General features: G+C 36.9%; 1 protein-coding gene across 1 annotated transcript in view; it reads right to left on the bottom strand.

Moving 5' to 3' along the window:
- Window positions 1–758: 758 nt before the first annotated feature.
- Window positions 759–17052, bottom strand: part of kcnj3.L (potassium inwardly rectifying channel subfamily J member 3 L homeolog) — a 121834-nt gene continuing 105540 nt past the window's right edge. The window contains exon 3 of the mRNA XM_018235784.2: window positions 759–2810. Within this exon, the coding sequence (XP_018091273.2) occupies window positions 2230–2810 (581 nt within the window). The 3' untranslated portion in view covers window positions 759–2229. The remainder of the gene's footprint in view (window positions 2811–17052) is intronic.

Below are 17052 nucleotides of genomic sequence, written 5' to 3'. Positions count from 1 at the left end.
AGCCATTGCGATCATTGTTGCCTCTCATTGTCCGACTATTGTATTATAATGCCCATAAATCAGAAGGAGGTGTGGCTTAATACCCAGTCAAACAAAGCTTTAATTTAAACTCTTTATCCCAAAGACAAGTTCCTTGTATTTCTTATCGCTTGCACAGAAAGATACCATAAAATCATGTAAAGTCTAGTTATTCAGATGTACTAAGCAGATGTCTGCAGGGAAATATAACATTTATAGTGGCCCTTCATGATATAGTAGCACCTCAGATCTAATAAATGCCTTCCTATGAAGCAGATCCCTTATAAAGGGGCCACTAGCTCCTCAACACGGGGAGGCAGATTTATCAAGGGTCGAATTTCAAGTTCATGGGCATTTTTTAAAACTCCCATAAACTCATATGAACTCACAAATTCTAAATGTATTATTTGATTCAAATTTTTTAAACTTGGGTGAGTAGGATTGATCCGAAAACTGGAATCGAATTTGTATTGAATTCAATTCAAGTTTTCAAAACTCGATTCGAGTTTTTTCTCCGAAAAAGAATTGAATGTCAGCAATGCTGCAAACAACTCCAAATTGATTCCAGGATGTCTTTCATGGGCTAAAACTGCAATTTGGCAGGTTTTAGTTGGCGAATAGTCGACTTAAAGTTCTTAAAGGGCCAGTGTATGATAAATCTTGAAAATCTAATTTAAATTTAAAAAAAAAAAAAATTCTAATTTCCTAGTCTAATTTGACAGTTTTGGCCTTAAAAGAAACTCACTAATTCAAATTCAAAAATTCGAAATTTCAATTCAAAATTCAATGTGATGCCTGAAAATGTTTTGTAAAATATGGCTTACATATAAAAGAGCTCCAAGGCCTCTTATACTGTAAATACAAACCAATCCCGTTCATTTTCCAGGGAGCAGACATTTTGCCTGGACATCAATAGAAATAACCTATGGACTCATCTACAAGCTTAGCCCAAGGCTTTCTCAAGTAATGCTTGAATCATCTGAATGATTTAGTTCCTAGTAGTTGAACTTATTGTGCTCTGCCACATTTAATTTACGTAGCCCTGTGTAATTTTTTCATATCTGAAACATCTTCCAAAACTAAATAATGCAAAATAATTCATGGCAATAATGAGTTATCTTGCTTCTTCACACTGATTATGTTAGGTCAAGATGTCAAGAGCTACAAATAGTTTATACTTATTACATTGCTGATTTATCAATCATCAAGCTCATCCCTGTCATTGCGCTGCAAGTGCCCTTTAGGATCATATCAAAATGTAAGGTTAGCTAAACCAAAAAAATAAGCTGAATTGAATGACCTATCATGTGACTAGAGATTTACTTGTCTCAATGCAATGATAACTTTTGCTACTCCTTAGCTTTCAGTTCCCAATATGGTTATAATAAGCATTGCAATCTTAAATACACTGTAAATAGGTCAGCAAATGGAGTATATTAAAATAGAATTCAACACTATAGCTGAATTGACTCGATTCCAGCATCCTTAGCCAGCCTTTGGCAGAGAAGTCTTTCGTAATTGCTGAAGGATCTATAGCCTGATGTTCCTATGTCAAGCCCTTACATATTTATATATGGCATTCTGCATGTTTACAGAGTATACAGTTTATAAAGGTCTGCAAAATCTTGAAATATTTTACTCCTAAGTTTTCAAGCAAAATTCTAGAGGTTGCGTGGAATTTCTGCTTTAAGAAAGAACACATGCTCTTAAATTACTTGCAATAACAAATATAAACAATCTACATCTGAATATTAAATTAGCTTAAATAAAACCTTGCCCTTAGAGATAACCATTCTTATGAGATCTACTAGTCTTAAAAAATATGGGGATTTTAATGCCCCTTTTCTTTTGTTTTTTTGTTTTTTGTTGTTTTTTTAGATTATACAGTAAAAATTAAGAATCATGCCATAAAACTATATGCAAAATATGCACACTATTATTGCATGCGTCATGTGATACTGCATGCCAGTTAGTATTACTTTAGTTTCAGTAAGACCATAAAAACATTATAGGTCTTTTATCAAAGCACTATACTGTATGTACAATACAGTCCTTACTACCTTAGCATTAGCATGTTGCCAGGTTTGGATGTTGTACAAAGAAAATGCGTTCTATATATTTTAAGAAGAACTGCATTGGTACAGCTTCTCCCGTGTATTTAATATTGAGTCCTTAGCAATTCACACTTTAATTAATGCCTAAAAGTTTGTGTTATGTAAAACGGTCAGAATTCATTTTCCGTAATTTTGGTGGCAGGTTTCCATCCATCCGACCACCAGACAATCTTTGAAGCTTTGGTGGTAAATCGGCTACTGATTGACTCATTGGATCTGACATCATTTTTGTGGTTTTTATTACAAGTTTTTCTTCTGAATTGCCAGGAACTGAACTTATTCTCTGAAGTTTCATTGGTAAATCGCCCATGCTATATGCTTTCTCGGATGTTGTAGAGCTCATCCTGAGAAGTTTTTTTGGCAGGTCCTCTCTGCCAGTTATTTTCTGTAGTTTTGGTGGCATCTTTGTACTTAGGTCATCGAGGCTATCCAGACAGTCTATGGAATTATTTTTCTCTTTGCTGTTGTTTACTGCTGGTGCTATTAAAGGAGAAGACATCAGAAGCATATCTTCCTGTTCTTTAACACTATAAGGAGCTGTTGGAACTTCAAAGGTTGCGTGGAACTGTGAATAATCAACTTTAAAGAATCCTTCCTCCAAGGAAATAACTGGAAAGAAGCGATGTCCCCATAAAACTTCATCTTCTGTGTAAGAGGTCCTTGCTTGACAAGTCATGCCTGAAATGTAGCAAAGATATGAATTATCATAATATGATTTTATGCCAATAACTACTGTTCAAATTCAAGACATAAAAAATAGGGTGCTTTGATCTGGATATAAAACCAGATAAAACATAGAAAGAGGAATCAGGAACCATAGAATCAATGTCATCGGTACAATGTTTATACTGGTGAAGAAGATTCTAAAGTGAGTGGCACTTAAAGGTTTGAAAGTATTTTCTCCAACCAGTCTTGGATTTTGAAAACAAATGTTTAAGAAAAACAAGGGTACAAGGGTATGTTCAATATTCATGCAAAGATATGGAGCAGTCTAGCATTCGGATAACTTATTTTCACTTTTACTGCTCTTAAAGCATAAATATAGCCAATTTGATGATAGTAGTAAGGGATACCATGATCTATATGTGTTTGTACATGGAAATTACATGGTACTATCACTGGTAATGCACATAAGAACACATGCAAATCCTAACAGAAAAATATCATACATTTTCAGAATAGATACTACACAGAAACAACGAGATTGCTGAAGCTAAATATATAGGTGAAAAAAAGATATTGGTGCAACAAAACAAAATAAAAACTATATGTCTATTGTGCTTTACCTGATTAAGTTATACGAAGTGACAAAAAAAAAATAAAGGTTAACATTTTTGGGAAATGTAATGAAGAAAATTGCATTATTGGGGAAAAACATGGCAATGCAATACTAATGTAGATACATCATGTGACATAGTATTGTACTGGCCAAGAAATATGATATGTGTGTCCTAATAGTGTTTGCCTCTTTTTTGACTCCTTTGCCCCTATATCTCCAAAGCAGACATTTCAAACATAATTACAGATGCTAGATTCTTCAATTATAATCATCCCTACTAGGGTTGCTTTAAGAATAATGAAATGCTTGATAATATGGTGGAGAAAGCAGGGAGGTCTAGTGCAGCAGCATGTGGATGGAGCAACATTGCTATTGAAAGTTTATGCACCTTTTAAAATAAATAAAATTGAAAATGAAGGCTACCCATAAGATTTCATGTCAAATTAAATCATTATTTATTATGACTTGAAGTCACAATAGTATTTGAGTTTCAGAGACTGAACCATGGGGTTTGACTTAACAGTCGTTTTTACGATTCTAAACTGCTCGAATCCCATTTTTTATTCATTTTTTATTGATCTTGTTTCACTTCTGGATGAATGATTGTCTTTTCTTTCCAGATACAAATATACAAGTACAGTACAAACATCCCTAAAACTTTTGTAATAGCTTTAAGTCATTGTAATTGATCCCATGGCGATTTGGTGCAAGATTTCAATTTGCAGCAATCGGTGAACATAATTATCTTTTATTCCCTTCAAAACAGACTCATCAAAACAGCTTAGCATTCTGCATTGGTATATACTCAAAAATGTTGTTTTGTGTGACTATATTTTAATTAAAGTATTTATGAGGTATAATCTTACTGAAAGGCTTGTTATATTTTCATTTTGTCTTGTGGCTTGCATAATACCCATGTTGAGTGTTTAAAGTGGTCTTCCACTAAATCCTAACCTGAATAAGATCAGACCCATATAACAGGCAGAACATTTTTGCTTCCTTTTATGTGTTGGAAAATTGTGAAATAGGAGCATAACGATTTTATTTGGACCTGGTCATCCTTATGCTGGAGATGGCTAACATTTTGTTAAGATTTTAGGCCACATGCGGTACAATTGGGAGCTCCTATTATACAGTAATACTTTTAAGGCATTGTATGTGTTTTATATAGTGAGTTTGTGTGTTCACATGCACCTTATGAATAAAATTTTTTTCTGGTGATCTGTGACCAGAAATAAAAATAAATTATCCTACAATAATTATAGCCAGAGCACCAGCCCAATTGTGGGTTAATCAGGCTTTTTGCTTGATGGGCTGTGCACCATGCCATTTCTGTCGATTAGATGGCTAATACTCCAATGTCCCCTTTAACTGTGAACTAGAAGCTGTATCTTCCTATTAAGTGAAAATGTGCATTTCTGCATGTTTACTTTCAGCTCTACAGAGTACAACAATATACTTGTTAAAAGCACGTTATTTGACAAAGCATGTAACATTTATGATATGTAAGCTTCTCTGACAGAGGCAAAGTGAGCGGTTCTGGTAAGATTATTTGCCTGCTACTTGCTGAAAAACAGAACAGACAGGCTCATGTATCTTGGGGTTACAACGAGCTATGGAAACGGTCACATATGTATCTGAAAATGTCACGGCATGCCCTTTCTGTTGATGCTAATTTTTTTTGTATAAACCCATTTAGTTGTGTTTACCAGTTATTGTAAGGCTAAACACTTACACGATAGGAATAAGAATATTTATATAACAGAAACAAAAAGCTGAATTTCCTTTTAATAATGAACATTTATTATAGTTACAAATAATTTAACATAATGTGACATTATACATTACTTTATAGGGTTTCATATTCAGTACTTGATAGGTGCATTATACCACCATAAATGAAGCTGTTTCACCTAGCATCTATATTCTTAATGAACCTGCTTATGAACTAGGAACAATGCACAGCACATAAATGCACAACAAGACCCAGTGCCTTACATCTGCTTAAAACTTGGTGACAATATTAAGGCTCACTTACACTGCACTGATACTCTTACTTTTTCCATTCCACTTGGAAATTTAGGTACAGTTAAGGGCGGTTGCAGACATGGAGATTAGTCGCCCAGTGACAAATCTCCTCTACTGCATGCGACTAATCTCCCTGCACTGCCTTCCCGCAGGCAAAAATATGAATACTGAGTCAACTTGGGGTGAATTTGGAAATCCAAATAGATCCCGGCGGTGAATCGTATTCTTGCCGGCGGGAAGGCAGTGTGGGGAGATTAGTCGCTGGGCGTCTGCCACCACCCTAAGGGGCAAGTAAATACACATGCATGTCCTGCTTATACAATGCCATGTGATTTAATAACCATCACATTTTTGTGCCAATTTCCAGTGTGTTGAATTAGTTTGGAATTCAGGGTAAAATCTCTGAAATGTGGAAAAACACTACTGGTGGGATATAAAGGAAATGTGGAAGTCCTTACTAGAGCTATTCTGCTACATCAGACAGCAAAGTCTGGCCACCCCATGGTGTGCCATTCCTAGATGCCTCTATTGTACCACGGTCCAGAAATATGCAGACTTGTTAGTAAATAAGGAGAGCATATGTTTTTCTACTTCATATTTAAAACAGGTCATTTGACTATACTTTGACTTTACAATGGTTCTGGGGAAGCATGCAATTTCCCCTTCTACAGAGTGAAAGGTGGGTTTCATCCTCATCATCCCAATGAAGCCAAAATCGCAATGGCCAACCTGCACGTAATAACTCAAGTACCTTACTGCCAAGCACCATATAGTCTAAATATTCGGGTTCTTTGTTATTCTTCATAAATTGTGCTTTAACTGGCAAACTGGCTGCGAACACGGTTATTGTGTTTTTAGATGCAACATGACATACCCATGAAATAACTGGGGTGCCAAAGCTATTCCTACTGTGATAAAGCAGCACAATTCAGTATTTCTATATAGACAATCACAGAATTGATAAAGCACATGTTCGTGGATAATTGGGGTAAGTATTCTAAATACTTACTGAAGTAAGTGAAACATGATTAAAGGGATACTGTCATGGGAAAAAAAAATTTTCAAAATGAATCAGTTAATAGTGCTGCTCCAGCAGAATTCTGCGCTGAAATCCATTTCTCAAAAGAGCAAACAGATTTTTTTATATTCAATTTTGAAATCTGACATGGGGCTAGACATATTGTCAATTTCCCAGCTGCCCCAAGTCATGTGACTTGTGCTCTGATAAACTTCAATTACTCTTTACTGCTGTACTGCAAGTTGTACTGATATCACCCCCCTCCCTCCCCCCCCCAGCAGCCAAACAAAAGAACAATGGGAAGGTAACCAGATAACAGCCCCTAACACAAGATAACAGCTGCCTGGCAGAAAGAACAGCAATCAATAGTAAAAACCCATGTCCCACTGAGACTTCTTCAGTTACATTGAGAAGGAAAAACAGCAGCCTGCCAGAAAGCATTTCTCTCCTAAAGTGCAGGCACAAGTCACATAACCAGGGGCAGCTGGAAAATTGACAAAATGTCTAGCCCCATGTCAGATTTCAAAATTGAATATAAAAAAATCTGTTTGCTCTTTTGAGAAATGGATTTCAGTGCAGAAGTCTGCTGGAGTAAAAAAAAAGGGAAATTCAAATGTTAGTAAATAGGCCCTTTATTTTAATTTTCTATGGATGGACAAGCATGTCATATATACCCAATATATTCAGCTTATATTCACCTCCATTAAAGTCAATAGAACAGATAAGAATTTGTTAAGACTAACAGGACTGTGTTTATTACAGTTATGGTCCTACAGTATATTTCTACACATTCACATTAGTCCCTGTATTGCTGTTGGTAACTGTACAGAAATACAGCAATTTTCAGGAAGCATCTGGTGCACAAAGCTAATGTCTACTATGTAAAGTGTATCTCCTGAGCATTTTAAAGTGAATGGACAAACTGAACAAAGAAAAAAGACCTTTGATCTTTTTGTGCCAGAGAGATATAACATCTACTCACTGAATTAAGTTGCTTTCTTTTGAGGCTGACATAACCCTCAAAGATCAGAGCAATATGTCATAAGACACTCACATTATCGGACCTGTGCCTGGAATTTGTTTGAGGTCATATGTTGGTTCCTACATAATGAAAAAGTATTTCTAAGTGTGTGTCAATGACAAGCCTCTTTGCTGCATATAGGTTTTTCCATATGGAATGTACAAATTATAAAGAATATAATCAGTAATAAGAGAAAATTTGCCATCTTCACCTTATTGCATTTTCTCTCTGGATCCCCCACTTGTAATCATTACTCTTACATCTTTTTAGAAGGATTTATAATAAAAATCAATTGGTCTGTTAAGGGCAGGAAACATGAACAGCTGAAATAATGTATCCCCGAGGTCAGCCCTATGTGCTTAGAGCGCCTTGGAGTCGCCTGTTACCATAGTAACCACAATACCATAGAAACCTCTGGCAGCAGAGATTGAGATTATTTATTTATCTTTTGCTAAAAAAGGTAATTCTTGGGGGGAAGAGAACTTTAACTGATATGCTTTCAACAGCTGTATTGCTGTGTAGTTATGCCGCTGATATAAAATGCATAAAGTCAGTTTCAGCTTCAATTTAATGAAACATTGCCTTAGTAGCAGTGTATCTACTCTGGACCTTTGCCTGCATCGTCTGCTCAGCATAGGCTGCCAAAAATATGTGTAAGTATTTCAATAAACATCTGAGCAACTTGTCTGAAGAGAAACACCAGAGAGACACGGGAAATGTGAGCTAAGGGGCTATAGAAGTACTGTAGACTGGGCAGAAAAGGGTGTTTCCCCTGGTGTTGAATCTTGGACAGAAAATGGAAAAAGTGTAAATGAATTTTTAATGTATTTTATAACTGTAAGATACTTCTAGTGCTCATTTCAAGTTCAAATATACAATTGTTGTCCTTCCAGATGGACTGTGGATGGTTCTTCCAGCTGGATTTTAAATGGATGCACAAATTCTAAAGATTGCCACAAAGTTACATGTTACATTGTTATCCACAATTCCAACATAATTGCAAGCTTCTCAAAATTGTGGACATTTTTCACTGTACAAATGTGTAAAACAGTAAATGGTGCAACAGGCACCCTGGTCTCTCAAACCAATGCCATTTCATAAAAGCTTTCAGCAGCAATGCAGAGCCAGTAGCACACTGAGTGCAAGCAGAGCCTACAATGCTGCTTGTTCTGTGCACTCCCTGCAACTCTGTTCTTTGTTCCTGCAGTCCTGTTGAACATATTTTATTGTACGCCTGAATTTTAACAACAATGACATTATGTTAAATGATAGCACCCTGACCAAGTGCGCATACGCTTTGGTGAGTGAAGACCCTGGATGGTGCTCCAACCCTCCTCTGATTTGCCCCAGCCCCCCCTTTATTCCAGCTGTGTTCCGAGTCCACACTGCTTCTACTCCACACCAACGTGGGAAACCATGGGACCTAGTTTAGGGTAATATACCGCTGACCATGACTGACATAGCACTAGTAGACCCCCACCTCAGCACACTCTGATTACTCCTCATTTTGGTGCCAACCCTGCCCAACTCTCTCTAGTGACTTCAGAGAGGAGTATGTTGGGTGTATGAGTAATGACAGTGCTGTGTCAGGTTAATTTTGGTTTGGAAGAGGGCAGGTTAGGGGTGAAATGTGGGCTGACCCCTGCATCACTACAATGGACTATATTCTTGCATCCAGTGTCATACCGGGCCTTGTTGGGTCCGCAAGACACTTATCATGATGTGAGTCACTGACAGATTCCACCTGCTCTAACTGGCGAATTCTACATGACTCAAGGCACCACTGACCCCCAACAGGGTTGAGCTGTTTGCAGGTAGGAAAGTGTTAGATTAAGGAAACACATTAATATATCATTTACATGTATTTCTCAAAAATGATAAGAATACATTCATTATAATGTTATAACTGCTAAAACCAACAATCATTTCTCACTACTAATACTGCTTGATCTCTCAGCTGCATTTGACACTGTAGATGACCCTCTCCTCCTCCAGTCCCTCTATTCGTTTGGCCTTCGTGACACAGCCCTGTCCTGGTTCTCTTCTTACATCACCAAACATTCCTTCAGTGTCTCCACAACGGAGTAGCATCTTCTCCCCTACCTCTTTCTGTTGGGGTTCCTCAAGGCTCTGTCCTGGGACCCTTACTAATCTCCCCCTATACTTCCTCCCTCAGCAAATTAATCAACTCGTATGTTTTCCACTACCACCTCTATGCTGACAATACTCAGATCTATCTCTCATCTCCTGATCTCAACCCAGAACTCCTAACTTGCGTCTCCTCCTGCCTGTCCGCTATCTCTACCTTAACACTACTTTAAATTAAACCTCTCTAAAACTGAAATGGTTCTCTTTCCTCCAACTAACACCAGTAACATCCCGGAAGTATCCATCATAGCTAACAATTCCATTATCACCCCTCTCCCCAGGTCCGGTGCCTTGGGGTTATCCTAGATTCTGCCCTGTCATTCACTCCTCATATCCAGTCACATATTAAATCATGTCTCTTCCACCTAAGGAACATATCCAAAATGCGATCATTTATCACCCAAAATGCTGCCAAAATTCTTATTCACTCTCTCGTCATATCACGTCTAGACTACTGTAACTCTCTTTTAATTGGCCTTCACCTCTCCAGTCCATAATGAACACTGCTGCGAGGCTCATACACCTCAGCAACCGCCATGCCATTCTGTCAATCCCTGCACTGGCTTCCACAACCTCTCAGAATTAAATTCAAATGAATGACCCTGACATTCAAAGCACTTCATAACTCTGCCCCACCCTACATCTCTGAACTCATCTCTATATACTCACCCACTCGCTTACTACGCTCCTCTACTGACCTGCTACTCAATTCTTCTCTCATTAACTCCTCACATGCTCGCATTCAAGACTTTGCAAGGGCTGTGTGATTTGTGTGATTTAGTTGTATAATCATATTTACTTTACAGTGCTACGCAATATGTTGGCGCTATGTAAATACATGTTAATAATAATAATTAGCATAACAATTAACAAAGGACAAGGCCACAAGCACCTCTTCAAGTCCATGAAAATCCCATTAGGAATAAAGTAAGTTTTGGATTTTTAGACACATCTGTTAGGAAAGATAAAGAAAATGCTTTTCTCTGTTCACGGTAGTTAAAATTCCTATCAGCAGTTATAGATGCTCATATGAGTTACACTCTGTTTTTTTTTTTTTGCTACAAGTCTACGAGGCTTTGATGCATGCTGAGATTAAATGGACATACAGAGGAGCAGACATATTATTTCAGATCATAGGACCCTAGGAATTGATACAGTACATGTTTTAACTCTCAGTTTGGAACAATCACTCTTAGAATGTCTTATTGGGAAGACTGACTAAGAGTATTTTATATGCTGAGATCCATGTTTGTACTGAGGATTAAGACTTATAAGGGCTCGGTTTCTACAGTGCTAATATAAAAATGGATGCAAACTGCATGAGGTCCCATGCAAATCTACTGCATATGCTCAGGCACAAGGAAACCCTGTCCTTAACACCATATATATGTGCTAATTTGCACCTCCTGCATTCCAGGGGACACTCTTATGCCAGCAACGTGCTGTATACAGAGCCAGTGGCAAATATTTGAACACCATTTGAGGACCACTAATAGTTACACCTTTTTTTGATACTTTGCTCATTGCCTCAGTGTTAATAAATGAGACTGGCAATATCTTTACCCATTATAAATCATCAATACAATCGTTCTGTAGATAAAGTATTGATTTTTGTTGAAATGTCCTCACTAAATTTTTTATTTATATTTAGGAAAGAAGATTTAAGGAAAACCTAGTTCATCTACTGACAAATATTCAAATTTGCAGTTGTACCTAGGTCTGGAATGGCATTTTTAGCTATACATAGATAAATTGGTAAAGAATAGGAGAGGAATGTTGTGGTCAGTGGTGGTTACAGTACCAACAAACCTCTGCCTAAAAATGTAAATCTGACCATGCTCACATGCTCACTTGGAATTCTGTAGGATTTCTTGTTCAGACATTGATAAAGTTGCCCCAATGTACTGTATGCTGAGAAAGTAGGGTGTATAAAATAGAGTTTGTATGGAATTTTGGATTTCCCAGGCTGACATAAGCAAACCCTGTAGACAGAAGTTTTATTTGTCTCTCTTTGGATTCTTACGTACAAGTATAATAGTAGAAAAGTTATGAATATAATTCCTATAGGTTACCTTATCAGTGGGCACCTATAATAACCACAGCATGAGCTTTTGATGTCATTATTAATTAATTAATCTGTATTATGTTGTATGATTTATCTGAAATCAATCAAGAACATAATAACAATGATAAAGCCCTAATGCATATTTAATATATCATTTATTACTGATTGATTAGTTAAGGTAAATAGGATTTGGCATCTTAATTCATGTATCACTATTTGAACAGAGTGTTCACTATGCCGTAGAGCATACATTCATACTATTTGAAACGGAATATAAAACTTGTAGGAAAGATCACTATCTCATTACTATTATAGTGCTTACCAGACTGTGTAGCATAGCGGCTCTACATGTCCCTGGTTATTTTTTAATAAAAGGATTTAAAATGATTATTATCTTATTAAGTTGGAACACCTGGACCTTGACTGTCATACTCCCATGTGCACATTAGTTTGGACTGTTGACGTCAGATAGACAACATATGGCACCTAGCAGTCAGTGATCGCTGTAGGGCCAATCACACAGGGGCAGAGAAATAAAATCAGACTGAAGCCGCCAAGGTGAGTTATTTTGTATGCATTACATGCTGCTTGGGTCAATATGAGCATGCTTCTGCCTTTCCCCGATTGGCTGAGTTAGCAAGCAGTGAGTGGTGGATGTCTGCCCATCCATGAAGAGAAATCTGTTTGTTATCTGTGCCCTTGGATATGGAAGAGTGTAAATCTCTGTAACATTACCGAACTGATAAGTAATAAACACACTAGCAAACATGTATTTTCAAATGTATCATAAAGCATTGCGCCTTTTTCCAGTGATTTTATCTCTGAAATTATGTCAGCAGAATATTATTCACTTTAATGAACGCAATATGCCACTTTAAGTCCAACACATTATCCCCAAGAGTTCCTTTCAATCTGCATTACCTTAACTGATCTTTATTACATTTGTATGCTTCTTTTAATTTATCTTTGCTTTGAATAAATGAAAGAAAGAAAGAAAGAAAGAAAGAAAGAAAGAAAGAAAGAAAGAAAGAAAGAAAGAAATGGGAAGAAACTAGTGACTAACATGGCATGAGGCATGCAACCAATCAGATTATCTTTGATTAGTCTGTTGCAGTTGCAACCTACCACCTACCACAGATGATGGGTATTTAAAGTCTGTAAGTCAAATGTGATCAAAAGGATTATTGATCTCATGGAATAGCTGTGCAATGCCTAAGGTTGAGAGAGGTAATTGTTACAGAAAAAGTGCATTACAAAAACACCCCCTTTACTAAAGCTCTTCTATGTTCCTTAATTAAATACATGGTAAAGTTAAAAGAAAGAAAGTCAATGAGGTCAGAAAGTGTGCATTGGGATAAGTACTTAATGTGCATTGCTTTGGTATGTACGGTACTCAAAATATGTAGCTGATATGAATACTACAAAGTAAAAATAGGTTAAAGTCAGAAAACTTAGATAACAACAACGGAATGCTTATTATATTTGTATCTGTACTACTCTAATGGACATACTCTGTAGCATTGATGTTTGGTTGTTTTAATACAGTACATACTTTTTCACTAATCTGATTGGCTGGTTTTAAACTATACTTTAACTGGGCCAACTAAGGATGATGGGGACATATATACTGTATATGTGGACTTTGAAAAAGACCTTCGTTGAGGTTGAAATATCAGTCTCCAAATACAAACCTTGCTGTTTTCCACTATATATATATATATATATATATATATATATATATATATATATATATATATATATATATATATATATATATATATATATATATATATTAGGGATGCACCAAATCCAGGATTCGGTTCGGGATCTGGCCAAGATCCGGCCTTTTTTAGCAGGATTCGGATTCACCCAAATCCTTTAATATGCAAATTAGGATTCGGATTCAGTTCAGTATCCTTAGCTGGCCCAGTTAAAGTAAAGTTTATAAAGGCCAGCCAATCAGATTAATGAGAGGTATGTACAGCATTAAAACAACCAAACATCAATGCTATAGAGCATGTCCTTTAGAATAGTACAGTTACAACGATAACATTTCCTTAAACACATATTTATTCCTTTCTATAATGTTTTTAAAAATGACTCCTAATCAAAATTGTTGTGCCCATTAAATGAATAGCAGTTTGCCATGTTTATTCCATATTCCATATGTAGTCCATATGCTCTTAGATAACGGGAGAACATTTTTTGTAAAGACCTAAAAAGTGCAAGTGTTACATTATACCATGATATTGATGTCATATTCACAGGCCCACTAAAACCAAAAGGGGTCATTTATGATTGCAAGTGCAGTCGGCAAAGTGAAATTTCGGATACAATTTACCCAAAATGCAGCATTTTTCCCATAATACCAGCAATCCGATTTGCAGGACTGAGGGGACACAAAGTGCCAGTTACTGCATGACGAGCTCTGAGAGAAGAGTGTTCCCCCTGCTCCCTTTTACTGTGGGTTTGATTTGTGTCATGTCTGTAAATCTCAGTACACTCGAATGACCTCATTCAAATTGTTACAAATAAACTAGGGCTCCGTGGGCCAAATGTCACCTGTAATTTCATTTCTAATCTTTTCCGAAGATATTGCACAAATCTCTCTCTTTAGCTGCACAGTGTACTTCCTCGGACAGATCTTTACACGGGGGTGATCAGATTAAGTCAATTGAGGCTGAAGTATATTGAATGTGTCTAGCTGCAAATGGCCGCTGAGCTCTCCTCCTGCTCTTTGTATCTGTTAAATGAAACTAAATGGGCAGAAACCCCTGTCTATATGTGATTATAAAGCTGTTAAACTGGTTACATCCAAAACAAATGAAAATGTTATGTTAGAGTGTACAGCAGAGCGAGGGAGTGAGAGATACAGTTTGGTTCCATTTCAGCTTCTTCTAGCCTCCAGCAGTTATTGTTAGAGCAATGGGACATAAAACCTTATGAGTGCTGCTACTTGTGATGGTATTGAGAATTCTACTACTACATGGGTCACTTAGTATCCAAAGATAATACTAGAAAACATACTCAATGGCCAGAAGGAAGCTAGTCACATGACTTCCTATTCGGTGAAGCGGGAGGCAGGGTGGACCACCAGCTTTCAAGAGCTAGTAGCTCTCATTGGGACAAGTAGCACCAGCTGTTTGTAGCACTGCTCAAAAAACTGGGTATACCACAGACCCAGAGACTCACATTAAATGATAAACCTTACATATCAAGAAAGCATTGTACCTAAAAATAATCTACAATCTGTGAGGGATTGTATGGAAAAGTAGGAAAATATAAATCAATTATTTCAGGGTCATGGAAGAGGGAGAGCAGCAAGGGGCACACAACTGTGCCAGATTTTTACAGATCAACTGGGATTATTTTATTTTTAATGCAGATGAGTCAATGCAGACGAGTCAAAAGAATAATCAGAAGAGTTGTGCAAGAGCCAAGGATCACTCACGGAGAGCTACAGAAAGACCTTGAATTAGCAATAACAGTTGTTTCAAAGTAAGCAATATGTAATGCACTCAGCCAACATGGCCTCTATGCATGTTTACCGCACAAGACTCCACTGCTGAAGAAAAAGCATATTGAAGCTTATTTAAAGTTTGCAGCACAACATTTGGACAAGCCAATTAAATTCTGGGAGAATACAGTGTGGTCAGATGAGACCAGAATTTAACTCTTTAGATGCCATTGCACACACCATGTTTGGAGGAGAAATGGCACTGCACATCACCCCAAAAACACCATACTAACAATAACGTTTAGAGGTGGGAACATCCTGATGTGGGCTGTTTTTCAGCATAGGGTACTGGCAGACTTCATATAATTGAAGGATGGATGGATGGAGAAATATACCAGGACATTCTTGATCTTCAAGAATATGCTGCCATTTACCAGGATGCTGAAGATTAAACAAGGGTGGGCATTTCAGTAAGACAATGATCCCAAACATACAGCCAAGGTAACTATCAATTAGTTTCAGAGAAAGAAAATAAAGCTGCTAGAATGGCCCGGTCAATCACCCGACTTGAATCCAATTGTAATTGAAAGAAGTGAAGAGCAGAGTTCATAGACGAGGCCCCCGAAACTTTCAAGATTTGCAGACAGTTTGCGTGGAAGAATGGGCCAAAATCCCATCTGAGCAATGTATTCTACTAGTTTCTCCATACAGGAGGTGTCTTGCAGCTGTCATTACCAACAAAGGCTTCTCTACTAAGCATTAAATACATTTCAGTGAGTGTGTTCAATACTTATTCCCTGTGTCATTGCACTTTATTAAACATAACAATTTATGGACTTATTTGTTTTGATTACTCTCTCTCTTAAAGACTTCCGAATGAGAGTAGAGAAGTGATAGTTTGAAACAGCAGTGCATAAATAGATGATGTTTAGTAGAGCCTTCTAGTAAATAGGATATGCTGGAGGGGGTCATTTACATCCTTTCTTGTTACAGGAGACATATCCTTTACCTTACCTAAACCTTTACCTTTGCTAAAATTGACTCTTTTGCTCCCCAGCTCTTCAAAGTATGCATCGAAAGCTGAATTACAGATGCAATATAATTCTTCAATGAGAATCATCCCTACCAGCTCTATGTCGGTCATTTCACTATTATCTAACATATTGGGATTACTGGGTCATTTACTGGGTCATTTTGTGCTTGCTAATATGATACTATAATATTCTGAATTATGTGGCTGTGGGACCCTATAACTCATTTAGAGTGAAAGGCAGGGTACAAAGTGCAAACAGCATTGGGGGGACATTTAATTAATTATTTGGCCTCTGAGGTTGATAAAAAAAAAAAAAAATCCATAGGAGATTTTCAGCTAATTTCAAAGAGCTTTTACTTCTTGCTATGCAAAATGTTATCAAATGCTTTATGGATTAATTAATGTGTGTTACTGAATATATGCCTACTTGTGGGTATTTACTGTATATGTGTGTGTGTGCTTTGATATAAAGTACACTGTATTTGTAAGCGTGGTTGAATGTATGTAACATGCTTGGGTATATATGAGCCAATAGCTACAAGCCTATTTATTTCTTTACCCTAAATTACACAATGTACCTCATGGCAGACAGTGGTGAGACTCACAGGGATTCCATAGGGACATATTTATAATGAAAGTATTCATTTGCCCAAAGAAAATAGTTACATCCCAAGATTAGTTCTTAGGTGAAAAATATTTCCTTATCTTTGCAGGTTTTCTGTGTTGAAACAGCTATTAGTAATTGCTGAAAAATATGCATTGTTAAAATTCAAATATGCATAAATTATACTGAATTTTAAAAAATATATAAATAAAACCTGATCTAATACTTCCTGAAACACCAGCACCATGTACACCTTCACATTCTTGA

Source organism: Xenopus laevis, chromosome 9_10L (genome assembly GCF_017654675.1).
Source record: "Xenopus laevis strain J_2021 chromosome 9_10L, Xenopus_laevis_v10.1, whole genome shotgun sequence".
Classification (NCBI taxonomy): domain Eukaryota; kingdom Metazoa; phylum Chordata; class Amphibia; order Anura; family Pipidae; genus Xenopus; species Xenopus laevis.
The sequence above is the reverse complement of the archived record's forward strand: the minus strand, read 5'-3'. Positions and strand labels throughout refer to the sequence as shown.